The sequence below is a fragment of the Anopheles coluzzii genome, chromosome 3 (genome assembly GCF_943734685.1).
Source record: "Anopheles coluzzii chromosome 3, AcolN3, whole genome shotgun sequence".
Taxonomy (NCBI): domain Eukaryota; kingdom Metazoa; phylum Arthropoda; class Insecta; order Diptera; family Culicidae; genus Anopheles; species Anopheles coluzzii.
In genome coordinates, this window is record NC_064671.1 from 91,646,346 (window position 1) to 91,670,880 (window position 24,535).

At 51.9% G+C, this 24,535-nt stretch overlaps 5 protein-coding genes across 7 annotated transcripts; 1 reads left to right on the plus strand and 4 right to left on the minus strand.

The window, feature by feature from the left end:
- Window positions 1-97: 97 nt before the first annotated feature.
- On the minus strand, window positions 98-2,534 carry LOC120958324 (uncharacterized protein F21D5.5). Its single transcript, XM_040381040.2, has 3 exons — window positions 2,108-2,534; window positions 465-2,028; window positions 98-386 (listed from the first exon to the last, which is right to left on the minus strand). The coding sequence occupies exons 1-3, from the start codon at window positions 2,328-2,330 to the stop codon at window positions 263-265; spliced, it is 1,911 nt and encodes a 636-aa protein (XP_040236974.2). The 5' UTR covers window positions 2,331-2,534; the 3' UTR covers window positions 98-262.
- A 97-nt stretch (window positions 2,535-2,631) lies between these two features.
- Window positions 2,632-14,190, minus strand: LOC120959234 (synaptojanin-1). Of its 3 annotated transcripts, none has more exons than XM_040382489.2 (7): window positions 13,943-14,190; window positions 10,464-10,825; window positions 6,738-8,183; window positions 6,484-6,666; window positions 6,297-6,408; window positions 4,650-6,231; window positions 2,632-4,574 (listed from the first exon to the last, which is right to left on the minus strand). In XM_040382489.2, the coding sequence occupies exons 2-7, from the start codon at window positions 10,588-10,590 to the stop codon at window positions 4,263-4,265; spliced, it is 3,762 nt and encodes a 1,253-aa protein (XP_040238423.2). In that variant the 5' UTR covers window positions 10,591-10,825; window positions 13,943-14,190; the 3' UTR covers window positions 2,632-4,262. The 3 variants fall into 3 exon arrangements, with proteins under 3 accessions (XP_040238423.2, XP_040238424.2, XP_049466665.1); XM_040382490.2 differs by having other exon boundaries at window positions 13,901-14,190; XM_049610708.1 differs by having other exon boundaries at window positions 13,820-14,190.
- Window positions 14,191-15,363: 1,173 nt separating this feature from the next.
- On the minus strand, window positions 15,364-19,119 carry LOC120959236 (uncharacterized). Its single transcript, XM_040382492.2, has 2 exons — window positions 17,374-19,119; window positions 15,364-16,765 (listed from the first exon to the last, which is right to left on the minus strand). The coding sequence occupies exons 1-2, from the start codon at window positions 18,225-18,227 to the stop codon at window positions 15,571-15,573; spliced, it is 2,049 nt and encodes a 682-aa protein (XP_040238426.2). The 5' UTR covers window positions 18,228-19,119; the 3' UTR covers window positions 15,364-15,570.
- Window positions 19,120-19,455: 336 nt separating this feature from the next.
- On the plus strand, window positions 19,456-20,240 carry LOC120959239 (protein aveugle). Its single transcript, XM_040382501.2, has 3 exons — window positions 19,456-19,598; window positions 19,666-19,779; window positions 19,861-20,240. Exons 1-3 carry the CDS (start codon window positions 19,545-19,547, stop codon window positions 20,044-20,046), a joined length of 354 nt encoding a protein of 117 aa, XP_040238435.1. The 5' UTR covers window positions 19,456-19,544; the 3' UTR covers window positions 20,047-20,240.
- An 82-nt stretch (window positions 20,241-20,322) lies between these two features.
- Window positions 20,323-24,028, minus strand: LOC120959235 (uncharacterized). The gene is made up of 2 exons (XM_040382491.2): window positions 21,765-24,028; window positions 20,323-21,699 (listed from the first exon to the last, which is right to left on the minus strand). The coding sequence occupies exons 1-2, from the start codon at window positions 22,679-22,681 to the stop codon at window positions 20,328-20,330; spliced, it is 2,289 nt and encodes a 762-aa protein (XP_040238425.2). The 5' UTR covers window positions 22,682-24,028; the 3' UTR covers window positions 20,323-20,327.
- Window positions 24,029-24,535: the final 507 nt, after the last annotated feature.

The following is a 24,535-nucleotide window of genomic DNA, read 5'->3' on the forward strand; positions in this document are numbered from 1 at the left end:
AAGCAGGGACAATCATGTCTTCGGCATCTAGTGATCATCGCCACACTATCCGTATTGGAAAAGAATGTACAGCCCTTTGTTTAAACTTTCGGCGAACTTATTGTTTTATTTAACTGTGTTCTTTCATCCATTCAATTATGCAAATACATTCGAATTATCCTCCTAAAACCGGCTGCCGTATCATTTAGGGTGTGATGGTCGAATTGTGTAAAAAGGTACAAACGTAAACTGCTATCGAAAAGGTAAAACCATGCGCTGCCATCTACTTTTCCAGCAAAAACATCCGGTACAGATCTTCGTGGCTCTTTGAGGCAAACTTCGGTACAAACTTCACCTTGACGATTTCCGTGAAGCCTTCCGCAACGGTCGGCTCTTGAAATTTGGATCTAAAAAGGGAGAAAGAAACCAAAGGGTAAGTAAATATCTCCCCATACATCCGCTCCGGCCCCAAACCCAAGCCTTACTTGTACGAATTAAAAACCAGCTCCGAGATGGTGGAGTGCGACCGGTCCGTCATCTCCCGGAACTCGTTGTTGTGGCGTGCGTGCTTGTAGCCGACATCCATCAGGAAGCAGCGCACCGGGACCTTGGCACGGTTCGCCACCAGCACGTACCGCTTGCGGCTTTCCACGTCCGGGCTGAGGTTGTCCACCGCCACACTTTTGCCCTGCCGCAGCGACAGCTCCATCTGCACCACGCACTTCTGCCACGAGCCAAGCGTATCCCGGTTCACAATGTCGTATCCCTTCGGCGCGAGATGCTCCCTAACGAAGTGGCTCTTGCCCGAGCCCGGAAATCCCACCATCACGATCACCTCCTGCCCCGACCCGGTCAACGATGCACCGGCCGGCACTAGGAGCGGCTCGTTCACCGCCAGCCGGCACGCCTCGCGCGGATCAAACTCCGGCTTGGTCCACGGCATCTCGGGCAGGTTCTGGAAGTGTTCCTCGGGCGTCAGAAAGCGAATGCCCACGTTCAGTGCGAGCAGCCGGTCGGCCGACGAGTGGTCTTTCTTGCGCTTGACGGGCTTCTTCAGCTCGGGCCGACCGGCGGCATCGCCGACGTAGAAGCTGCGGGCTCGATCGATCTGCACACCGTCGTCCTTCTGCTGCCTGTCGCACAGCGTTTGCCACATGCCCGTCCGGGGCTTCCGGTACTTGCCCGAGCCGGTCGAAATGAACACCTGCATCGGGACGCCCAGTTTCCGCACCAGCGATTCGATCTTCTGCCGAAAGTCCTCGATGCGCACCTTGCCCTTACCGATGCCGGCCTGATTGGTGAAGATGACCAGCTTGTAGCCGTTGCGGTGCAGCGACTTCAGCTTGGCCGGCACCTCCGCGAACGCGATCTGCCAGTCGTCGATCGATTTCGGGAACACGTTGCCGGATTTGGTTTTTATCAGCGTGCCGTCCATATCGTAGGCGGCCACCTTTTCCGACGCCATCACGCCGGCACTGGTGAAGATGTGTAGCAGCTTATCGTCTGACGCTTCCCACCTTCCTTCGGTCGTGGGTGCTAACGAGAGCTTTCGCTTTTCCACCGGAACCGGACTGGCTGCTTGTTTGGATCGTTTCGGGGAGCTTTCCTCGCGCGAACGCTTTTCGCTGCCCGAGTTGCTGGCATTGGACCGGCTCGGGCTGCTTCTCTTTCCGGAACTGGATCGTTTCGATGTCTTTTCCACCTTTGGCACGAACTCCGTTTCCTCCTTCGGCGAGCTTTCTTCGCGCGAACGCTTTCCATTGCTGGTGCTGCTGGCATTGGTCCGGCTCGAACCGCTTCTGTTTCCCGAACTGGATGCACTGCTGCTTTTTTTGCTTGTCTGGGGACCTTTTTCTTCCTCGCTGGTGCTGGGCTCGTATATGAAGTCAAACACGTACTTGTACATGCCGGGCACCAGTTCCAGTATGTCCCCGTGTACCGCCTCGTAGCCGATGTTCCGCTTCAGCTCCTTGCCATTCAGCACGGACGGGTTCAAGCCAAGCGATTTTACCAACACGTATCCTTGTTCCAGATTCGCTTTCAGGCAAACTGTGAGAATTAGTAGAGAAGGTTTATAATAGCGCACACACCATGGACCGTGTCCGGCGCTTCCACATCTCTGGCCTACCTTGCTTTCGCGAACAAAGCTCATCCTGTATTTGTGTTTCCGGGCTGCGGCCCACCATCGTTTGCTCCGTGTTGATGCGTATCGGTAGATATTCGGGCGACAGGGGCTTTATCACACATTCTTTAAGGATTTTGGACATGTTTTTACAGGAACGATTCACAGGACAACCGGCCAACAAGCGGCACAGAACCACTGGACGACATGTAAACAAACGCATTCGCATTCGCTTTCCGATCTGCAGCGCCCGCTTGACAGTTGGTGCGATCTGCGCCGTTCGAGCAGTCGCCGGTAGAAAAGTGCTCGAATAGCAGAGACACAGTTTATTTGAATTTAAATCCAACAGAAACGGCTACATAATTTGCAATATCAAGAACGTTTATGAACTTGTCGTTTTATTACGATTTTTATATCGCTGTAGGTATTTAAATCGCATGGACAAGAGATTTAACACCCAGCGCCACATTTTTATACCGTATATTTGCCGGGAACTGCTTTTCTTTCTTTCTACATACCAACAACCGGTGTCAATGGTTTTACTATGTTGTTTATTCATTCGTTTCGTGATAATATGTAATTGTGTATCATATGGGCTGCTCTACTGCTGCCTTTTTGCTTGCGCTTCCCAAACCCAAACAAACACACACCCGTCCATGCACACATACAGACGACACCATTCACAGAACACTTTCAATCGGATAAATATTTTCGCAAACGCAACATTATTACATTCATACGCCACACGTGCAATAACCATACGCGGTGGACACTGGATAGATACACTCGTGTCAGATCGATTCATTTCGCACCCCTCCCGGTTGCGCAATATAATGCTGGCGTACCCTACGACGTACGCTATTGGTAATGAAACTGGCAAACACACTTGCGCTAACAATAAATTTTGCGATAACTGTTTTACTTTATATTATTAAATGGGGTGGTTTTACGGGCGCGCATCCTTCCTTCGTCCCTTCGGATCGGAGCGCAAGAAGCTTTGCTAAGCGTGTAATGCGTTAATGCTATTTTTTGGGAATAATCGGCTAACCCCCGTTGGTTTAGCTTGCACGATAGTAAACGCAAAACGTGGCAGACATATGCGCTCCGCCGCCGATTCTGTTGCCGATGTTTCTTCTGTTTCTAATTGATCCTATCAGCTGGCCACTGCTACTTACCGCACCCCCATATACTTAATAAGCGTTGTCAGTTTTGTTTCCAATTGCTCTACTATTGCTTCAGCTGTGAATGCATTGGTTTATTTCTCCACCTCATGCAGCGGCGGACCCACCAGCGCCTCCGCATTCGTTTATAGTGTAATAATAGTTTTTCATCTGCCTATAGGTACGATTAAATTATTAATCCCAATTTCGATAACAGACTTGATATTCCCTTGCCGCATAATTAACTTTTCTCCCCGCAACCATCCGCATTGCTTTTAACCACTACAATAATAATAATAATAATAATTAGCGGTAAAATAATATTATCAATAATATTAATAGTTAAATAATATTAATATAATAATAATAATCTTTGCCTTCTTCCTCCAAACACCTAAGGTAATGACAACGGATTGGCAACGGATAGTGTAACTTTAACATTAGTATTTAACGAGGAGTATATTGTAACGTAGGTCCCAATGCATTCGTTCCTGGTGATGAGTGAGGATAATATGTCTACTCTACGCTTTTTTGCTTCGTTTTTTGGAATGTCACACACCCGAAAAAATAGAGAAGCATCGGGTTTCTTCTATCGCACGATGCATGCTGATGGTGATGGGTGGTGTAGTAGTGTGTAATAATAGCAGTAATAGCTGTACTGGCTATTGTTATAGTAATAGTTGTAGTACGGTAGCAGTAGTTCAACACAAATTCACACAATTGCTGCAGTTATGCTAAATACAGTTCATATTTTTCCTATTTCTGGTCAGCTCCCTTGGGATGAGCCTTGATTGCAACTACCCTGCTTCTATATTTTCTTCTTTCAGTGGTGGCGGTGACGCTACTATGATGCATTGGCGTCCTCTCCCCTCACCACCGTGTACACTGCCTGAAGATAGTTAGATGTGATGAGATGAGGAGAAAGATTAGCTGTGACGTCAGTCAGTCACACTGATAATGATGCCCTTAGGTGGTAGGAATGGGAGGGAAAGCAGCTCCCCTTAAGGATTGTTTGGGCGGGCCGGTAGCGGCGGTGGACCACCGCTTCGATTTGGTATGGGAGGGGGTGCGCCCCGTCGCATCGGAAGTGGTGGCGGTGCTCCCTTGGGTGGTCCCGATGGTGGTAGTACACCGTTGCCGCCGGTCGTAGATGAAGGAGAGCCCGCCCCGGAGCTGCCGGATGTGCCCGGGGGCGAGGATTTGGTCGGTGCCGATTTGCTGCTGCTGTTGGTGCTGTTGCTCACCACGTCCAGGTCGTACACGTCGCTCCGTGGCGGAGGGGGCGGTGGTCCACGCGGCTGCTCGGGAACGGGCTGGAAGAGAGTCGAATGAGAGCAGATTAAGATGACCGTATTCGTCATCGTCGGCGACGCACTGCGCGTACTTACAATGTCGTCATTGATTTCTTCGTATATTGCACCGGTGTCGACGGGCGGTAGGATGGAGCTGCCTTGTTGCTGCTGTCCCGGACCGTGCGTCGGCGAGCTGGGCACGGGTGACGAGCTGGCGTACTCCTCGACCGGTGGTGTCGGTCGCTGCGGTGGGCAGGGCACGGCCGGCGGTACCTTCGGCTGTTGCTGCAGCTTCGAAGCCATCAGTATCTCCGGGCCCAGGCTGATGACGCCCGCCCGCGGGTGATGATGATGGTGCTGCTGTGGCTGATGCTTTGGTGATGCTTGCGGGGACTTTGGTAACGGTGGGCGACTGGGCGGCCCCGGACGGGCGGACGGCTGCTGCGGTACCGAGGGTGGGCTTTTCGGGCGCGCCGGGATCTCCGGTATGCCGAGGCTGTTGTAGTCGCCCCCGGTCTGGCTGCCGTCGCAGAAGCTGACCGTGTTCGGCGTGCAGAGCAGTATCTCCTTCTCCACCTGCTCCACCCAGTTCTCCGTCTTGAGCTTGATGGAGAGCTGCACGCCGCACACCAGCACCGAGCGCTTCTGGGCCGCGGTCAGGGCCGACTGCCCGTCGCGGAACGTTACCCACATCGTGTCGCCGACGAAGCGCACCAGCGTCACCTCCCCGATCTGCGTCAGCTCCTGTATCAGCGCCGCCATCAGGTTCTCGTCGTAGATGCTGCCCTCGTCCTCGTCGCCCGAGTCGGTGCCGGCCGCGGACGGGCTGCACGCCTGTATCAGAATCGTGCCGTCCGGCGGGCCCAGATCGCGTATCACATCACCGAACACGGTCGACCGGCGCTCCGGATCGATGTAGTGCACCTCGATGTCGATCATGGCAATGACCGGCCGGTGGTCGCTTTGCTTCAGCTCCGCCCGCCCGTAGTGCACCAGCCGGCCCGGATTCCAGCCCGGGTGCCGGTCCGCGTCCGGGCTCTGCTTGCGCCGCCGCCACAGCACCCGGTCCGTCCAGGCCGGCGCGCGGCACTTTTCGCTCGTGTCGTAATCGTCGCTGAACAGATCGTACTTGTACGTCGGCGGGAAGCTGATTTCGCCCTCGAGAAACTCGTTGAACACGCTGCCCGCGTTCTGCTGGATGCGCAGCTGGTCGTACTGCAGCACCGCGCTCAGATCGTGCGGCGACTGCTTCAGCGCCTCCCGCAGCTCGTCCTTGTCCATGTCGATGCGGTAGTTGAAGTCGCCGCACCAGAAGATGTAATCGTGCGACTTGAGCGAGCGGCCCATCGGGAACGCGATCTTGCGCGTAATTTCCGCATAGTCCGCGTTCCGTTCCGCCACCTGCGACTGCCCGGCGGCAAAGTGGGCGCACACGAAGCAGATGGAGGTGCCGTGCAGGACGAACCGGATGGCGGCCGCTCCCTTGTTGCCCGTCGCGCCACCCAGCCCCGTCTTGACGCAATCGATTGCCACGTCGCGGATGTACTGGGCGTGCTGGGGCCGTATGTAGATGTACAGACAGACGCCGACCAGCTGCTGGTAGGTGAGCAGCACGTACTCCCGGTCCCGGCTGACCACCTTCTGCAGCTCTTCCGCCCACGCCTTTGCATTGTCCGAGCTGTTTTTGAACGATAAAATACGATTAATGCAAGGGAATGGAACACTTTTGGTCGATTTGATTACCTTGCCGCGACAATGTTCGATGCATTCAGGTCGACAATTTCCTGAAATCCAATCGCAAATATGTCCACCGGAGGTTCGTTGCTATCGTCCACCTGGCTGAAATCAACGAGCGCTGCAAGCAAAACAGAAAACGGGCAAACTGGTGAGCAAAACTTCTTTTTTAAACGATCGCATTCTTCACACTTACAGCGCGATCGTGCCAAACGATGGCAATCGAGCAGCCAATCCGCCAACGAAACGTCCTTGTAGGCGACGCTGCGGAAGTGCTTGCCACCGTTGACGTTGTACGTGCCGCAGGCCACCCGGAACACCAGCGGATTGACGTACTCCTCGTACCGTTTGCACATTTCCCTCAGCACCGGCGTAGGAGCTGCAACAGCAAGGAAAAAATCAATAAACCGCTGCTCGATCTTTCGTACAACATCTCCCACCCCCACTTACCGTGCAGCATATTGGAGGGCAGCAGTATCCGGGCCCGGTCTGCCAGCTCCGAGCTGAGCGTGGAACCGACCAGCAGCACATCGATCGCTTCCTGCTTCGAGTTGTCGAGCAGATTGTTCTGGATGGTGCGGGCGGCCGATCGTGCCCCGTCCATCAGCTTCGAGCCGCCCTGGATCGCCCCGGTGCCGGCGTAGATCTTGCTCACCTCGTTCCCGTTGTTGATCCACATCTGGCGAAACACTTCCTCGAACCGGGAGCTCATCTGCTGCTTCTTATCCGCCAGCGCCGCCATCAGTGTGATCTGTTCGTTCAGCATCTCCAGCCCGATGTACGTCTGCACGCAGTTCGTCCGGTCGAGACAGTCCAGGCAGTTCGTGCGGATGGCGCCCCGCTGCTCCCGGTACACCGCATCGCCGATCGCGTAAAACATCCCAAAGTCGGCGCACGTTGCGTCGATCTTCTGCCGCAGCTTGGACAGTGCGACCGTGTTGCCGCCCCGGCACTCCTGATGGTAGTCGAACACCAGGTGCGGCACGTCCGTGTGCTCCGACTCGCGATGGTGGCGCTGAAATTCGTTGCTCAGCATCGCCTCGCCCTCCTTGCTGCCGATCAGGCTGGTGCCGAGCAGGTTCACGATCGCCTGCTGCCCGTACCTGGCCTTCATCGTGCGCATGTGCCGGTCGAACGCGGACCGGGACGCTTCGAACCCGCGCGACAGTTTCACCTTGTGCGAGCCCACCTGTACGCCCGGCTGCTCCCAGAACAGTGGCACACTGCCGCGCGTCTGCACGTACGACGTGATCTCGTTGTCCAGATAGATGCACTGCTCCGTCTCGACAAAGTTCGCCACGCAGCCCTCGTCGTTGGTGCCGCGCACGTTGAACCGGGTGCCGGCCCGTTCGCAGCTCAACCGCGATATGATGGCGGCGCGTGCCTGCTTGCTGCCCGCGTACACCGTCCGTATCTCGACCGAGCCGCACATCGCCTTCAGCAGCCAGAAGTTACACTCCACGCCGAACCGGAGCAGATGGATGAACAGCATCCGGTTCCAGAAGAAGCGATTGTCGGTTTCGCGCGTCCGGCGTCGCCGCTGTGCCGACAGTGTCACATCGAACCCGAACGGCTGGGCAATGGTCGGTCCGGTACCGCCACCACCGCTGCCAGCCACATTCGAGAAGGAAAAGTAGAACGTGCCCGAGTTGAGCACCTTGCGTATTTCCGCCACCTTGTCCTCGTTCGTCGGCTGGTACTGCAGCGAGACGAACTGCGTTTGCGTGATGCGGAAGATTTCGCTGTCGAGAATTTTTCCCACCGAAAAGCACCCGGTAACCATGACCAGGTAGAGCAGCGAGCTGTCGCCGGCGTTCAGCTGCAGCACGCCCAGGCAACCGTACGCGTCCAGCACTTTGGTGTACTGTTTGCGGACGATTTCCGTCTCTTGGGCCGCTGTGTGTGTGGGAGAGAGAGAGATAGTAAGCATTTGATTAGTAAATGTTGTTTAAAATTAAACCGAAAGGGAAATGTTTGTCCGTAAATTACCATAACAAAGCAAACTAATTGGTATTTACAACCCAAAAACGCCTCCACTTCTAGCACAACCTCTATATTTGATTTGCCAAAATGATGATTAAAATGTATGACCATCGCTTGGGGAGACGGGGGAGGGACAAAGTTTTATCAACACCCACCATCCCACCAATGACCGATTGCTCTGCTTGCGCGTTTGCTATGCTGCATACGGCTATTAATCATTTTCGTCGTCCTTCCGGCCGGCCTAAGGGACGACCACACAGCTGACACACGTGAGCGAAAGCTTCACCTTTGAATCGATATTTTCTCATCGATATTGTTGGTATTTTGTTTTATCCGACCGGCCGGTCAAAGATTCACCTTCTGGTGGCAAGCTGTGGTGGGCGGCAGTTGGAACTGAAAACCCTCCCCTATTCTATTTGAATTGCTAATAATTGGGTCGAAACTAATAGCAGTGGGAGGTTTAATTACACACCCAAAGTTTGATCACAACAAATCGATTGGAAAAGGAAAAAGGGTTACAAGTACATAAAAAGTAACTGTTTACAGAGAAAAAACTCAATTTAAAATACAGTGGTTCACAAAATTGATACCACAGTTTTGAGATAACTTGTTTGGACAAACTCTTTGTAAATTCTAATTGGATTTGTCTACGAAGGATGCTATAGAGCCCAATTCCCATTACATTAAACTCATTTCATATAGGAAAGAGTCAATAAAGTGTCCCACAGCTATGGGAACTCCTGGAAAACCCTGTTAAGCATAAAATACTTATAATTTATGTTTAAAATACGATTTCAAATAATTAGTATCACACAAGGGCTTTGAATTAAGGAGTTTTTGTCAACTTTGGTTTAGATATTGCAGACAAAGCATAATAATCTAATAGCATAATAAGGAGTTCTCATAGCTGTGGTACACTTTAAGGACTCTTACTTACGTGAAAAGAACTTAATGTAATGGGAATTGGACTATATAGCAACTAGTGGTTTGAGCTCGGAATCAAACCTACCCGATTCCGATTCCGTGTTGAGAATCAATTCCGGAGCCGATTCCGATGCTGGAATCGATTCCGATTCCAGAGCCGATTCCGGAGCCGATTCCGGAGCCGATTCCGGAGCCGATTCCGGAGCCGATTCCTGAACCGATTCCGGAGCCGATTCCGGAGCCGATTCCGGAGTTGGCTCCGGAGCCGATTCCGGTGTTGACTCCGGAGCGAAATCAGTCCGGGAATCTCCATGCGAATGGATCTTTTACAAGTAAATTTGGATTTTTGCGGTTATCAATACGTAGTATGATTAGACCCAAACGCCTTTTTTATGGCGATGCCGAAACTGACTCCGTTTGGTAGCCGATTCTAATTTATGAGCCATTTCCGATTCAATAGCCGACTTCGATTCCGGAACCGATTCTGGAGTCGATTCCGGAGCCGATTCCGGAGTCGATTCCGGAACCGATTCCTATTCCGGAGCCGATTCCTATTCCGGAATCATCTTTGGAGCCGATTCCGGAGTCGATTCCGATTCCGGAAACTGATTCCGGACCTACTAGCCGGAATCGATTCCAGAAAACTGCGGAGCTAGCCGGAATCGATTCCGACAAAAACTTCATTTTTCCCATCACTAATAGCAACCGTGTTGGCCAAATCGAATAGGATTTTCAAAGAAGCCTCTCCAAAAAGGGTGCCATAGAGTTCAAATTCCAACATATGAAGTACACTTCCCATAAGAAATAGTCAAGGAAGTACTCCACAATCATGAGAACCCCTGGAAAATCTATCGAATGGTATCAACATTTGAAATCTTAGCTTGAGAACTGGCCATGATATTTATACAAAGTAAATTCCAAGAGTGTTCCATCAATTTCATGAGCCACTGCAGATTTCTATTCGAAATCTCTCGCACCACAACGAGCATCGAAGCATTTAAACAACCTTGAAAATGAGACGCTCGCCTAAAAACCCTGACCGCTGGTGCATTCGGTACAACATAATCAATCTAGGTGCCCTGGTCTGGTCGGAGTAAGCCAACCGTAAACTATTTGGACCGTAAGAACATCCATCCATCGACTTCTGCGTCATGCTACACACGTGAGTAACACTAGAGCGATCTAGCCAAAGAATACCTTAAAGCCTACGTGCGCACACACACACGAAGCGAACTGTTATTCGAGACGTAACGCACGGGATATACTTACACAGCACGGCCACGGCCTGCGACTCGAACAGCAGCGTTTCCGGCTTGTTCCGATGCTCCAGCAGCACGCTGTGCGGGGAGGGTGGTTTGGATTTCTCCAGCACGCGGAATCCCTTCGACATGGCCATGGTGATGCGGTTTGGATGGTTTTGGACGGCGTGTCGATTGCAGAAATGTTTTGTTCACCAAGTGCCCTTGTGCTGGATCGCCGGCGGATGAGCAGCAGCAGCAGCAGCACTTTCACTTTCCTGTTTTCCTGTTACGCTTTCGGTCCGAAAGCGCGCTCCGTCCAAAGACGGCCGGTTGCGCGCGCGGTCGTGTCTTGCTGCCTAGTACTATCTATCCTCGCTCCCTGGCTGGTGGCTGTGCGCAGAACATGCAAAGAAACAAACAGACAGTTAGGGTATATAAGATGTTTGTACTCGTCCGGCCCGCCCGTATGACATATTCCCAGGCACACGGTGGAGCCCGATTTCCCACACCAAAAGGAAAGGGATCGCAACGAGGATCGGATTCCCATGGGGAGCTTCTTTCCCAGGGCTGTTCCGCAGTGGCGAGAGGATCGAGAGCTGTAAGAAGGCGATCATCTTAAGATGATGTGTACACCTCCTCCTGGTCCTTCACAGCCTCCTCTCTCCCTACAAGCACGCACAAGGTGCGATACAAGCACGTATCTTAATCTAACTTTGTTACTGGAAACAAATACTGCCACACCGGGCGCGCGCGATCCATTCCAACCCCCTTTCCGCCCGTCTTGTCGCATGCTTCTCCATCAAAGAAAAGAAGTGTGAGAGAGAGAGCGCGAGATCGCGAGGTACACACACACAAACACTTCCGAGAATGATCCGGTCGTTTTGAAGGCGATTCGGTGGTCGCGGGAACCGGTTCCCGGCATCGCTGTGTGTTTGTATATGTGTGTTCTAAAGGGGCAGCTCGCAGCAGCAACCCCTCTCCCGGGGGGGTAAGACGTGGCGGCGATGGTGGTGATGGTTCTCCGCACGGTGTGTTAGGAACTTTCTCACGATTCGGAAATTTTCCCACGACAAATGTTAATTACAGATTATGCCTTTTCATTCTTCGGCGTTCTAGTAGGGGAGGTTGTGGGGCCGGGTTGTGGGAGGGGTGGTGGTTCAGGTGGTGCGAGTGAAGATGGCAACAAAACGATCCCGGCCCCGGCCTAGACCGACGGCAATTGCTTATGGTTTATTTTTCCTTCCCTTTTCCCTTTTCTCCATTTGGGGCTGCTAGCAAAATGAATACATTTTTACGTTAAACTTTAAATTCATTCGATTGTTGGTGTGTGTTTTTTTAATGTTCATTACATTGTTGGTTTTCCAATGTTTCGCGGGGGGATGAGTCCGTTGTGTGTTTGTGTTCGCTTCGGTGTTGGAGCTACAAAAACAACCAAAACCACACGACTCATTCAATCACGGGGAATGTAGTGGAAGTGACCAGAAAACACTAATACGGGTAAAAAGGGGAGGAGGCGAAGGTTGGGGTGGATTAAAGAGTGGAGAAGATCGTCGAAACAAAACAAAAAAACATAGGAGGCTGTGTTCAGCGCGAAGGAACGGTCCGCGGCTAAGTCGTGGCATTCTCTTCGCCAGTCCCAGGGCGCGTTCGGTCAACTTTGCGTTTTTGGGATTTCCTTTTTCCACACTCTGTGTGATTGTGTGCACATATTTCTGACTGTGTGTGGGTTTGTTACGCTGCTCCTGACCGTCGAAGGGGAGAGGAGAGGAAATGTTGTTTTTGTTTCTTTTTACTCGGTTTTCTCCCACGCGGTCGGGCCGGACTGCCAAGAACTTTGGCTTCACCTTTTTGGGACCCGATGGGTTGTTTTTTTTGTGGTTGTATATGCTGCTCCCTGCAGAGCTTTAACGTGCCTTTCGGCTCCAGTCTGGAAGATGTCCAGAGTGCGATTTTATTTACAGATTCTCTCGGCGGTTGGTTCGGGTTGCTCGGGTGCTGGTGGCAAGATTAGCGGAAGGAAAAAAAAAGTATGTGTGTGAGTGTTCCGTTTTTTTGGGGGGGCTGTATCCACTCAACGCCTCCTGTGCCTACTTTGGTGTGTGATTGATTATACCGTAACTATCTGCACAACCGCAGGCGTACAAAACCCTGTGGGCCGGCAGGTAAAGCAAAGAATCGAAAAAATGTAACATTTTTAATCGTCGCAGGTCGGACACACATTCTTAATGCGGCATGGAGTGAAAATGGATAATTTGTTTGCTTAAATTGCCCAACAGCATAACTCGTTTTTGCCTTTCTTAAGGTCCAGCATATGGCAGAGATACTGACCGGAAGTTATTTGATACATTGACTAGAAATAAAATCAACTTTTAATGAGTTTTCACTCAAATGTCCGTCATAGTATATAACAAATAAAAACCCTTAAGTATTAAGAATGGATTATTACAAAACGGATCATACAAGATAGAGAACAACCATGCAATTGATTAAATATTTCTCTCAAAAAACCCTCCGACAGCATCATGTTGTTCCTCTTTCCGTCCTTTCGTGCCTTTTTGTGGCCTTGTGGCGCGATGGAAGCGAAATCCCAATAGGTTGGAATTTTCTCCTACACTTGAACGTTTGACCTTTCCAATGCGCTGGGCGGGAATGTCTCCACTGTCTACTTGGATGTTGCTTCTTTTACCAGGAAAATATTAGTTGAGATTGCACTGCTTTTTTTAACCATCAACACAACACGCTTGTTATGCGCCGATTGCAGCCATTTTTCTGTTCCACAGCATGGCAACAAACTGTAAAGCCTAACGCCCCCCTTGCACAAACCATCCACCGACACAGGCACACACGTTGCACAAATCCTTATCACAGTGCGTGTTTTATCACACGGATTAAATGCCTTCACAGTCCCACTATTCCACTGGCACAGCACAGAAAATCACATTCTTTAGTGAGAAAATCACGGCACATGCGGGACGCGTGGGATGCGACCCACCACAATATGACGTAAGCAGGCGAAAATCCTCCTTGGAAAACTCCTGTGATCCTTGCTGACCAAAAGGGGGGGATTGGTTGGTGTGCGTGTGTATTGGATTTTTTTTCTCGCACCTTATCTCCCTCTTCATTGCAAACGTGTACAGATCAAGACGCTCCCGAACCATATGTGGGGCCAAGGAGGACTCACCCTACCACCTTCGGGGGCTTTCTTGCCGTGAGGGGTCACGCATTTAATCAATAACACTGATTCACACACCCACACACAGGCGCGTTTCATCCACGGATTGAAGAACTGTTTGTTGCATTGGTACACTTTTTCGGGGTGGAAAAACGACAGAACTACATCCCCCCTCCCCCCCCACTTTACCAACAACCACAATTGGAGCTTACCCGTGGAAGAAATGTGCGTGCGTGTGTATGTGGATGGTATCAGGCAGTGTCCCTTCCCCCTTCCCCTTGGCCTTTGTTTACCCACTGAACGCCACAACACAACAACAAAACACACACACACACCTTTTGCACAGTTTTCACATCGATCGACCGTCGGCTAAGGGCACAACGGGCATGGTGTCTCTGCCCTGCCACACACAAAAACAGGCCCAAAATGGTGTGGGAGCAGCAGGCCCTTGTTTTTTTTTCTTTCACTCTTCGCAGATGCACTCGCGACGTTTTCTTTCCGCGGACGTGTGCGTGCGCCCGTGCGTCCGTCCGTCTGCTCGGTTGTCGTGCGTTTGGCTGTGTGTTGTGTTTGGTGCTGGTAGAGCCCACACTGACAGCTGCACAGTGGGTGTGAAGAATCAGTGGAAATGGACAAAATTTCTATCGTTGTTGAAGATTACCGATAAATTGATGAGATCATTAGCTAATGAATGACTATAAATCTCCACTTTCGCTCATTTGCTTAGTCAAAAACAACATGATACACAAATTCCAAAATTATGCGGTCGAGAATGAAATGGTCAGTTTCACACGGAAAGCCCACCATGCGAAGCAAGTTCGAACGCTGGGACAGGCGCTTTCGAAATGACAACATTCAAACGTGCCGTTATTTCGTCCTGGCTGTATATTATTTCGATTGTTGGATAACCAGTTAAATTGGTCCGATCATAAACAGTAATCCAGAATATAAGACACATCTAGGGAATGGCAAGAGGTATTTAAAAAAGACTGAATGGCACATGGGTCCTCTTCAATCCATAGAGCACATCAAGAGAGTTTGATCTGTACCTCCACCAAAAGCGAAACTGTTTGCAAACCCACACCGGTTTTGGGGCTTGAACTAGTGGTGGAAGCTCGGAATTGGACCTACTCGGATCCAATTCCGGAGTTGAATCCAGAGCCGATTTCTAAATCGACTCCGGAACCGGATCCGGAATCATACTTGGTTCCAGAATCGGAATTGACCTGAGAATCGCAATTTGCCCCAGTAACGGAATCAGGATTGACTCCAGAATTGGAATTCGCTCCGCAATGAGAATCAGAATTTAATCCGAGAATCTTCAAGAGAATGGATCATTTACAAGTAAATTTTTATTCTTTGCGGCTATCAATCGTAGCATTCATTCCGACTCCCAGCCGATTCTGGAACCAATTCCGTAACCGTTTTCGGAACCAATTCCGGAGCCGATTTTGGAACCAATTCTGGAACCGATGCCGGAATCGAATCCGGAAACAGATTCCGGAACTTTTTGGAAATGGATTCCGACAAAAGCTTCATATTTCCCATCACTACTTTGAGTCCATACCATTCCTGGAACTGGGATCCGTTACCTAGACCACTTCTAGAGTTCATCCTCAATCTATACTGATCCTGGAACTGCTCTGAATCCATAGCGATCCTAGAACAAATCCTGAATTCATACTTATTTTTGATGTGATCCTAAACTCACTCTATTCCTGGATCTTATGCAGAACTCATAGAGATCCTAACTAACCCATATGCCTCCAGGAACTCATATCAAACCCATTTCCCTGAGAAACAATTTACATTTTATCTAGATATAGTCCTCCATTGGAAGTGTCCTCTGAAGTCGCTGGAAGAATTTAATCAAATTAAAATGATTAAAACAACTTGAATAACGCTTTCGTTTAGCATTTGCACACTTTGAATCTCTCAGAGCAGATCTAATCATTTATTCGCCTTAACTTTCCTCCGAATCGCTAATCACCTCCGCCTTCAAGCTGTCCTCCTGTCTGCTAACGCTACGGGCCGGACTAGACGCCGGACTGTCGCACGAAATCTTGATCAACCCATCGTCGTCCCCCTCGTCCTCGTCCGAATCCTTCCCGAGCGGCATCAGCTCACCGTTTACCTCCGTCAGTAGTGCATTGAGCTCCCCCAGCGCATCCAGCAACGAGTTCGCTACGGACCGCTCATTCCCGAACCGTTCTTTCTCCGCCACGAGGCGCGTTTTCGTGATGCTGAGATTCTCCCGCTGCAAACCCACGAGCTGCTGCAGCAGTGCCTTAAATCCACCGAACTTCGGTGGTGGCGCTGATGTCCTAGCGACCGCGGCCCGTAGTGAGGGAAGCGTTGAGGTTTGAATGATTTTCCTAGTGATTGTTGGCGGACCTCCGGCCGTGCTGGTTAGTAGCTGCTTGGGTTGGATGCTTATTTGCGGCAGTCCCGACACGTGTGACGTTCCCTGCAGTGATACGCCGGTGGAGGTGGTGTAGATCTGCTTGCCCGTGGTCGGTGTGATGAGCTGTTGCTTGGGGCCGGATCCATCTTTGGCCAGCGTGTTGACTAGAAATACTTTCATCGGACCGCCGGAAGTAGTGCCGCCGGCCGCTGAAACGGTGTTAGTGGTGGTGGGTGTGACTCCGGTGCCTCCTGCTCCACTCGCATTAACGGACACGATCGGCGACAGGCCGGGCGTGGGCTTGGTGGTTGCGATCGAGACGGTCGGTTTGGTGTACAGTTGGATCGGTTGCTTGAAGCCTTGCAGGTTGGAGGCGGCTTGCGGCTTCAGGAGGAAGTTGGTCGGCACGAGCGAGATCTTGCTTGGGGTCGTGGTGGTCGTGGTGGTAGTCGTGCCACCATCCGTTCTCCCTGCCAGCGTCGTCATGCTGACCGTCGATGAGCCGGACGATACGGCGCTTACCACGTTGGCAACGGAGGACAGACTTATGCTACCACCGCCAGCATAATTGATGATCTTTATTGATGGTACTTTCGGTTGGGCTGCGGTGCTTGTGCTCGTGGTAGTACTCGTGGAAGTGCCGCTGGCAGTCGCGGACGTGGTGGTCGGTACATTTTTCCCGCCGGCTGTTGGGTTCGTCTTTTTCGGCTTATGTGCTCGTCTCGTCCGTCGCCGTAAACGTGTCGATCGATCGCTAAAATGAAAGAGAGCAAGAAGAACAAAAAGTGTAAGTCAAATGAATTGTTTGTGAAATGCGAAAACCACCTGTTGACGAGCGGTGCGAGGGGAAAATAACAAAAACAGAGTCGAACACCCGACCTAACACGTGCGACACTACACGCGCCTACTTTGCGCAGACGCAAAGAGCGCCGGCAATCGTCCCCTCCCTTTACTGTCAAAATAGGGGTGAGTTTTCCCCTTCCTTTCGGTTGCTGTTGTGTTTGTTGTGCCAGACGGAGGGGAAATGCATTGGTTGCCCTCGCTTACGGTAAAGAGACTCGGGTGTGCGCAAGCGCCGAACCCGCTAAGGGAAGTTGGGCATTTTGCTTTGCTTTGCTTTGGGATGTACTGTACACACTTTACAAAAGGGGTAGGTAGTCCGATTAACATCCTTTTGAAAGGAAGTTTCATTAGGTCGCTGAGTTTAATGCATTTGAATGAGAAATAAAAATCTAATCAAATACTGAACGGTTCAGTTGGCGCCTTTGCGTTCTGTCTGCAAAAGGCGCCAATGAGTTCCTCTGTCGCGACCAAAAAGGACACAAACGTTAATGGTATTAAGAAAGAAAACGGCCACCGTACCTCTCATCCGCCTCGTCCATGCCGGAGCTTTCGTCGTCCGTTTCGCTTCCGCCCTCGTCCTCAAAGTCCGGATCGTTTGGATCATCCACCTCCTCCTCCTCCATCGGTTCGTCCTTCGGTATTAGCAGGTTCGGTTCCTTCAGCTCGACCTGTTCCGCGTTCTTCAGCAGGTCCTCCGGATGGAGCATCTCCTTCTCCTCGTCACTCACCAGCTCCAGCTTTACCTCGATCTGGTCCGGATCCAGCTCGGACAGCTCGGCCCCGCTCACCGAACCGGCCGACAGCCGTGGGCGGGTGATGCGACCACCCGATGACGTCGCTGCATCGGACGACCCACCCGCCGCTGCCCCCGGCGTCGGTGGATACCGGCTAGCCGCATTCGCACCCCCGAACACTGGGCGCGTCAGTATTTCGTCCATCGCCTGGAAGTGCTTCCAGGACGGTTCGTTAATGACGCCCGTCTCCAGGTCCTTCTTGATGCGGTTGTAGAAGCACTTCAGATTTTTGATGCGCGTGTTAATCTCCTCCGTGGAGCGGTTGTAGCCGTACTCGCGCATCTTTTCCGCCAGCTTCGCTATCACCGGGTGCTTCTTGTGCGTGGTGATGAGCGTCCGCTGCACCTGCGGATCGCCCCACAGCGATATCAGCAGCTTCGTCTCCTCGCAGTCAAAGTTCGGGTTGCGGCAGTGCGGCTTCTTCAGCCCACCGACCGACCCGATCAGCACCTTGTTCGTAGAGACCCACATTTTGGGCCACGCCGCTGGGAGGGTTTGCTTGCTTTGCTGTCGCCGCGCCCTGCTGCCAAGGGTGTTTCGCAAACGCAACCGTATCGTGGCGGCCCGCCTTGGTGACATTCAACTAGGGACACCCTATCCGCACACACACACACACGCACACGCACACACACTGAGACACAATCACTTGGAACGTGTACCTAAATGTGACTAGGCGGACCGCGAAACATTACTGTCCACGGTCGCGTGTTTTTCTCGCCTTTATCCCGCGGCGCTGCCAACGAGCGAGGAAAAATCGATATCGAGGCAGGCCGTGTGTCCTGTCGTTCCCCTGCTCGCTTTTGTTAGTAAGCGTTTCCGGTTCGAGAGAGAGAGAGAGGGAGACTGAGAGCGAGAGAGCGCGAAATACACTCACGGGAGAGTGTGCACAGAAGGCTCGCACGGTTTAGGCGCCAGCGACGATGCGTGGTAAATGCGTACACGCGAACGACTGTCGAATGCGCCTGGTTCGATTCCACGTTGAAGCGGCGTGTTTGGTCATTGCTGTTCCTGCGCCGCCGCCGCCGCCACCGCTTGGGAGGGTGCGTTTTTTCATTGCATTTTCCCTCCAACCCCTCGTCGGCTCGTCGGTAAACTGGGTACGCAAGACACGCATGCGCGTGCGTGCGATGGTGGTTGCGTAGTACGAGGCTTCTCGTCCCGCGACGTAGCCTTTGTGCCTTCGGACCTTCCGGGTCCTGTTTTTATTGCGTCACTCCGGCTTGCGACTCAACCTTCCCGTCTCCATTCTCACCCCACCCCCTTCTCGGGGGGGGGCATTAGACAGATGATTAGGCGCAGGCTTGCGTGTGTACGTTTGTGTGCATGTGTAATTCGTATCGGAAAGTGTCGGAAGAATTGCCGCAATCGCATGACTGGTAAGCTGAACAGATCAATACTTTTCAGCCAATGGTCTGCGCACTTTCCTCTTGATACTGGTACTTACCTCATGAAATAAGGAATAATAAAATCGAGTTTTTTTTCTAAATGTAGTTGAATAATTGCTGTTTTGTTTACTTACGCACTCTAGGCTCTATTTGGTACTGAGCTGTGTCGTTTAAGCTAGGAAGATTTTGATACTTTTTTGCTAGTTCTTCTACATCCCCTACCAATCTTTCTAAACGGACATAACCTTTCTTTTATTATTCTAAATAATATATAATTTCCACACCAAAACACTAAGAACAATAAAAATAATCGTTCTCCGAAACGCCACCTAGCCTGCTACAATGGCGCCCTCTGTTGCGCGCTCCCTGTACTACTCACACAGGTCCAAATGTTTGACAGCTCGCCCGAGCTTTGTTTACAATCGCTGTCCGGATTTGTTTACTTTCTTCTACCCGTAGCTCCCGAAACGCCCTAAAGAAAAGAAAAACGGTGCCCCAAAAGGACTGGAAAATGGTCGAGGAAACGGTGTTGATGCACAAAACACAGGAGACGGCTCCGATGAAGGTAAGCACCAGCAACCAGAAACAAGGGAATGGTGCACGCATCACCACAAACGCTTCATTATTTGCAGCTAAAGATGGCCCGCCCCAAGCCGGTGTATATGTGGACGGTGGCCGATACGCTCAAGTGGCTCTGGCGGCACTGCAACGAACGGTGCGTCAAGTATCAGGAGCTGTTCCAGCGGGTAAGCTTAGTTTACGCCATTTCTCGCCCAATCGTTCATAGTGAATGATGTTCCTTCTTTCCCCCTCCCGGGTGTGGCTAGCATGAAATCACGGGCCGGGCACTGTTGCGCATCACGGACGAGCAGACGCTGTACCGGATGGGCATCCACGACGAGAAGGACCGGGGCGACATACTGCGTGAAATCATCAAGCAGCGGCTGAAGACGGACATTATGGAGATACGTGATATGGAGCTGATGAACAATGTGTACCAGAATTGTTATTAGAAACTGTCCTGCACACACACATCGCAGGGTTTTGCGTGGAATGTATTTCATCTCGTTTTAGATCTTACAGGGTTTTTTTCCCAGCCCGCGAGCTGGTAATCGTGCAGTGTGCCTGAACGAACATAATTCAATAGGGGTTAGATCAAAACCTATACCAAGCGATAAATAGAATGGAATGTAACGAAGCAATCGAAGCATCGAAGTGGTCTTAAAGTAAGCACTCAAGAAAAAACGAACGAAAAGAAAGGAACAGAAAACTTTAAAGGTATGGCGCATCGCGTTCACTGCTCGTCCGCATCGCTGATGATTTCCGTCTTGAGCGGATCGTCGTCCGCAGGTCCGTGGTTAGCGTCTCCGGCAGGCTGCGCTGTGTTGTGCTGCGCTGAGTTGCGTGTCATCATGCGGCGCTTCTTGGGCAGCGTCACGTCCGACGTGGATGTCGCCTTCCCGGTGGATGCGGCCGGCACGACGGTAGAATCTTCCGGTGGCGATGAAGAGGATGGTTCGGCTGGTCGTTTCGTACCACTCGCATCCTTCGCTTCCTTTTCATTCTCCCCAGCCGACACCTTCGTGGTGGATGTGGGCGATGCAACCCGCGATGTAGAAGCGGACGAGGAAGGAGAGGATGAAATTTCACTCAACTCCAACGAAGCACCACCAGTAGCAGCAGCAGCAGCAGCGGTGGTGGGAACGGCTTCCAGTTCTTTCTCCCCGTTCGGTGGGGATTTGCTGCCGTCCGGGCTTTTTCTTCCCTGCTCGACCGGGGATTTGCTGTCCGCCGAAGGTGCCACCGGGCGCTGGCCGGAATCCTTCACCTGGTGCTGCTCCTTGCGCTGCTGCTGCAGCATGCCGGCAAAGAACGTGCTCATGTTGCGCACCATGCCGACCAGCGAGCCACCGAACTGCTTCTCGAACTCGAGCCGCTCCTTCTCCAGCGCGAGCCGCTCCTGGTTGAGTGCCAGATTTTCGCGCTGTATCGTAACGAGCTGGGTGAGCAGGGTGCGGAAACCGGCCGACTGGCCGCCGGACGCCGAACGCCCGCCGGTCGCGCTCGGTTTGTGCTGTTCGAGGCCCACCTTGCCTGGCACATTCATGGTCGGTATGGTGACGATCGGGGACTGGCCGGTGACCGAGAGCGGCAGCTTAGTGTGAGGCATCGCGGCGGGCAGCAGCTTGGGCATGCCGGCGGCCGTCGCTTCCGAGGCGGGCGTCAGTATTTGCTGCGTTTTGCCATCCTTGCCCACGGTGTTCACTAGGAGCAGCTTCATTGGTGCTCCCGGAACGCCGCCAGCACCACCGCCGCCGGCGGAAGCTCCCATCGTGCCCGGCACGGCAGACGCAACGCCCTTCCCGAGGCTCATCGTCGGCTGGGTGTAGATCTGTATCGGGGTGGCCATGCTGGAAGCGACCGATGCTGCCGTCGGTTGCTTCATCAGCAGATTCGTCGGCACTACGGATATCTTCCCGGCCGTCGGTATGCTCGTGGAGGTGCCGCCCGTTGCCGTAATTGTGGTACCATTGCCGGAGGTAATGGTCTTTATCACCAACCCGCTCTCATTGGTAGCAGGTTTCGGGCCGGCCGGTTTTGCCATGGTATTGGTCTTGGTGGCCTGCGCTTTCTGGAGCAACTCATCCAAGCCATCGTTGAATTCACTGTAAAGAAGAAAAGTAAGGTTAACGATCCTAGTAGACCTCTGCTGAGGGAGTAAGGGACTTACTTTTCCACATCAAAGTCGCTACCTTCGTCATCGTCCTCTTCCTCCTCGTCGTCGTCGTCCTCATCGTCGTCCTCATCTTCATCCTCCGTTTGCTTCCGTTCGGCGGCTCGTCCGTTGGTGGCACTCTTCCCATTCTTACTACCACCACCGACGGCACTACCCCTGCTTCTTCGCATCGACCGCTGGCTCGGTGTCGGTGCTGGCGAGTCGTCCGGAAACTTCGCATCGATGGTAAGCAGATCTTCCGCCCGTATCTCGGTCGGCTCGTACTCATCATCGTCGTCGCTCATCAGCTCCAGCTTCACCGGCAACTGGTGCACCTCGTCCTTTCCACCTTCTTCCTGCTCATTTCTTCCCTGCTCCTCCGACTCTGACTGATTCGTTTGCTGCTGCTGCTGCTGCTGCTGTTGCTGCTGTACCTGCAACCGTGCCGCATTGTTGCCAAACACCGGCCGGCTGATGATTTCATCCATCTCGGCGTAATGGCGCCACGTCGTCTGGTTGATAATGCCCGCCGCCATATCCTTCTTGATGCGGTTGTAGAAGCACTTCAGATTTTTGATGCGCGTGTTAATCTCCTCGGTCGACCGGTTGTACCCGTGGGCTCGCATCTTGCGCGCCAGCTCGGCAATCACCGGGTGCTTCTTGTGCGTGGTGATGAGCGTTTTCTGCACCACCGGATCGCCCCACAGCGCGATCAGCAGCTTCGTCTCGTCGTAGTCAAAGTTCGGGTTGCGGCTGTTGATGCGCCGGCCGCACAGGCTGCTGTTGAGGATCTTGTTGGTGGAAATCCATGGTTCGCGGGCACTGCACGACGATGAGTCGGTGCCGTCGCTCGGGGTGCGCTGCTTCTGGCTGATCCGGCTGCTTCGCACTTCCGGCGGGCCGCCGCCGGCGGACGACGACGTTGTTGTCATTGTACACGCTGACCCGGTGGAAATTAGTCGTTTCTTCCCGAAGGAAAGAGTAACTTTACGTCAATCGAAAGACACAAACACACACACACGCAGCTCAGTGAAAAGCGCACTTTAGTTTCAACATCCGGAAAGCTCGTTAGAGTCGAAAAAATCGATACTTTTGCCAGCACGACACGACCAACTTAGGACGCTGCCGTCGCTTGTCACGCAGCACACCACTGTTTGCCACTTGCGCCAACTCACGAGATTAGATACACTCACACACACACACACACGCACACCCACAAAATTGGAGGGTGGGCAATCACACCAACTTCCGGGCGCACCGCTCTAAGTGCGACGGGGTGTCCTGTCGATGAAAGCGCCTCACACACACTGCTGACTGGATGGAACTGGAGTCGCGTCCTGGTCGTAGTCGCACTAGCCCGAACCGCTCAGCTGACTAGATTTTCCCCTATTTTCAGCAGCAGCAGCAGCAAGGATGAACGCAGAGCGGTGAAACAGAGAGCGTGAGAAAGCGTGTGCGAGAGAGAATGAGTGAGAGAGAGAGAGAGAGAGTGAGAATCCTTTTTCTCGCAGGTTGCTTAACCACTCGCTTGAGGCGCCGTTGGCGTATTGTGTGGATTTTGGGGTGCGTTTTTTTTTAAGACCGTCTCTCCCTTCTCCCCTTCCTCGCTCTCTCTCTCTCCCTCTCGCACGCGTAATTTGCGCAAGCCGGTTGCGGGAAGCTTTAAATTGTGGGTGCTCCGAGGCTGAAGGTATCGATTCGAATTTAAGTTGGTAATTTCACTCCTGCTCTCCAAGTTGTTAAAGTGTTTTTAAATTGCGCTTTTCCTCAAAACAATTCCACAACGAGTGCGCTTTCGCCCCGCGTGTCGTCTGTTTGCTTCTTGGCCAAGCGGCACCCCGGCACATGCGCACCCGGTACGGATGGTACGCAAAACGACGAAGGGTGCCAACAAAGGCACGGCCGAGACATGCACACGCACAAATCTAGCCTGGCATGTACACTTTCTCCCCCCTAGTTGTTGTTCCCATGGCTAAGCATAATCGAAGCAGTCTGCTGCAGCTGTTTCTCTCAGCCCGCTCTTCGCCCGGCTTCTGTGCCATTTGTGCCATGTTGTACGTACGGTTCGGCTGAGCGTTTGTTCAACCCCTACCGGGTTTGCTGCGGAGGGACAGTTTTCTTCGATCGATAAATGCGCTCGCGGTCTACGGCAGTACGGACTCAGCTCAGTGTGGTTGGCTTGGTTTTTTTCCAACCCCTTTTGGCATTGAGTTTTTGTGTGTATGGAAGGTCGTAGCAACAACCCCAACATTTGTTGTTTCGATAGCAAGGAGCGCTTAAGTTAGGGGTTTAGTAGTGGTTGGACATGAATTGGTCATATTTAATCTAGATTGTGATTTGATTAAAAACAAATGTATCGTTTTCATGAGTACAAGTTCAAAATAAAACAAAAAGAGCACTATTAAACACATTTTGGTAGACATTGCCTAAGTTTAGGCGTAATCTCTTAGGCCGCCAAGGGTTAAAGGATGTAAAAATCCATTCATAGTAAACGAAACTCCGATGGTTATCCCCCTAAGCGATGTTATGCCTTTAATTTACTCTCAATGTTTATTTACTTTCATTTTGATACAAAAATATTCAGACTTGATGGGCTTAACGCTTTTTGATACAAAAATGTAACAAAATTTGCATACATTCAGGCGGTTAGCTTAAAATAATTGTACTAAAAACTGTGAACGTTATTTCACTCGCTTTGATAAACGTGATTTGATTCATAAGCTATGACTCACATGATCCAGCTTAAATGTGTCCCCTCCTACCCTACCTTTGCCCCTCGTAGCTTA

Coding starts and splice junctions, on each gene's coding strand:
- LOC120958324 (XM_040381040.2), bottom strand. CDS start 2,330: ATGCGAATGCGTTTGTTTACATGTCGTCCAGTGGTTCTGTGCCGCTTG. Junction 2,029..2,107: donor GCTTTGTTCGCGAAAGCAAG/GTAGGCCAGAGA, acceptor TAATTCTCACAG/TTTGCCTGAAAGCGAATCTG. Junction 387..464: donor CTGGTTTTTAATTCGTACAA/GTAAGGCTTGGG, acceptor CTCCCTTTTTAG/ATCCAAATTTCAAGAGCCGA.
- LOC120959234 (XM_040382489.2), bottom strand. CDS start 10,590: ATGGCCATGTCGAAGGGATTCCGCGTGCTGGAGAAATCCAAACCACCC. Junction 6,409..6,483: donor TCGTTTGGCACGATCGCGCT/GTAAGTGTGAAG, acceptor TTTTGCTTGCAG/CGCTCGTTGATTTCAGCCAG. Junction 6,232..6,296: donor TCGAACATTGTCGCGGCAAG/GTAATCAAATCG, acceptor GTTCAAAAACAG/CTCGGACAATGCAAAGGCGT.
- LOC120959236 (XM_040382492.2), bottom strand. CDS start 18,227: ATGTCACCAAGGCGGGCCGCCACGATACGGTTGCGTTTGCGAAACACC. Junction 16,766..17,373: donor ATGGACGAGGCGGATGAGAG/GTACGGTGGCCG, acceptor CTTTCATTTTAG/CGATCGATCGACACGTTTAC.
- LOC120959239 (XM_040382501.2), top strand. CDS start 19,545: ATGGTCGAGGAAACGGTGTTGATGCACAAAACACAGGAGACGGCTCCG. Junction 19,599..19,665: donor AGGAGACGGCTCCGATGAAG/GTAAGCACCAGC, acceptor CATTATTTGCAG/CTAAAGATGGCCCGCCCCAA. Junction 19,780..19,860: donor ATCAGGAGCTGTTCCAGCGG/GTAAGCTTAGTT, acceptor GGGTGTGGCTAG/CATGAAATCACGGGCCGGGC.
- LOC120959235 (XM_040382491.2), bottom strand. CDS start 22,681: ATGACAACAACGTCGTCGTCCGCCGGCGGCGGCCCGCCGGAAGTGCGA. Junction 21,700..21,764: donor AGCGACTTTGATGTGGAAAA/GTAAGTCCCTTA, acceptor TCTTCTTTACAG/TGAATTCAACGATGGCTTGG.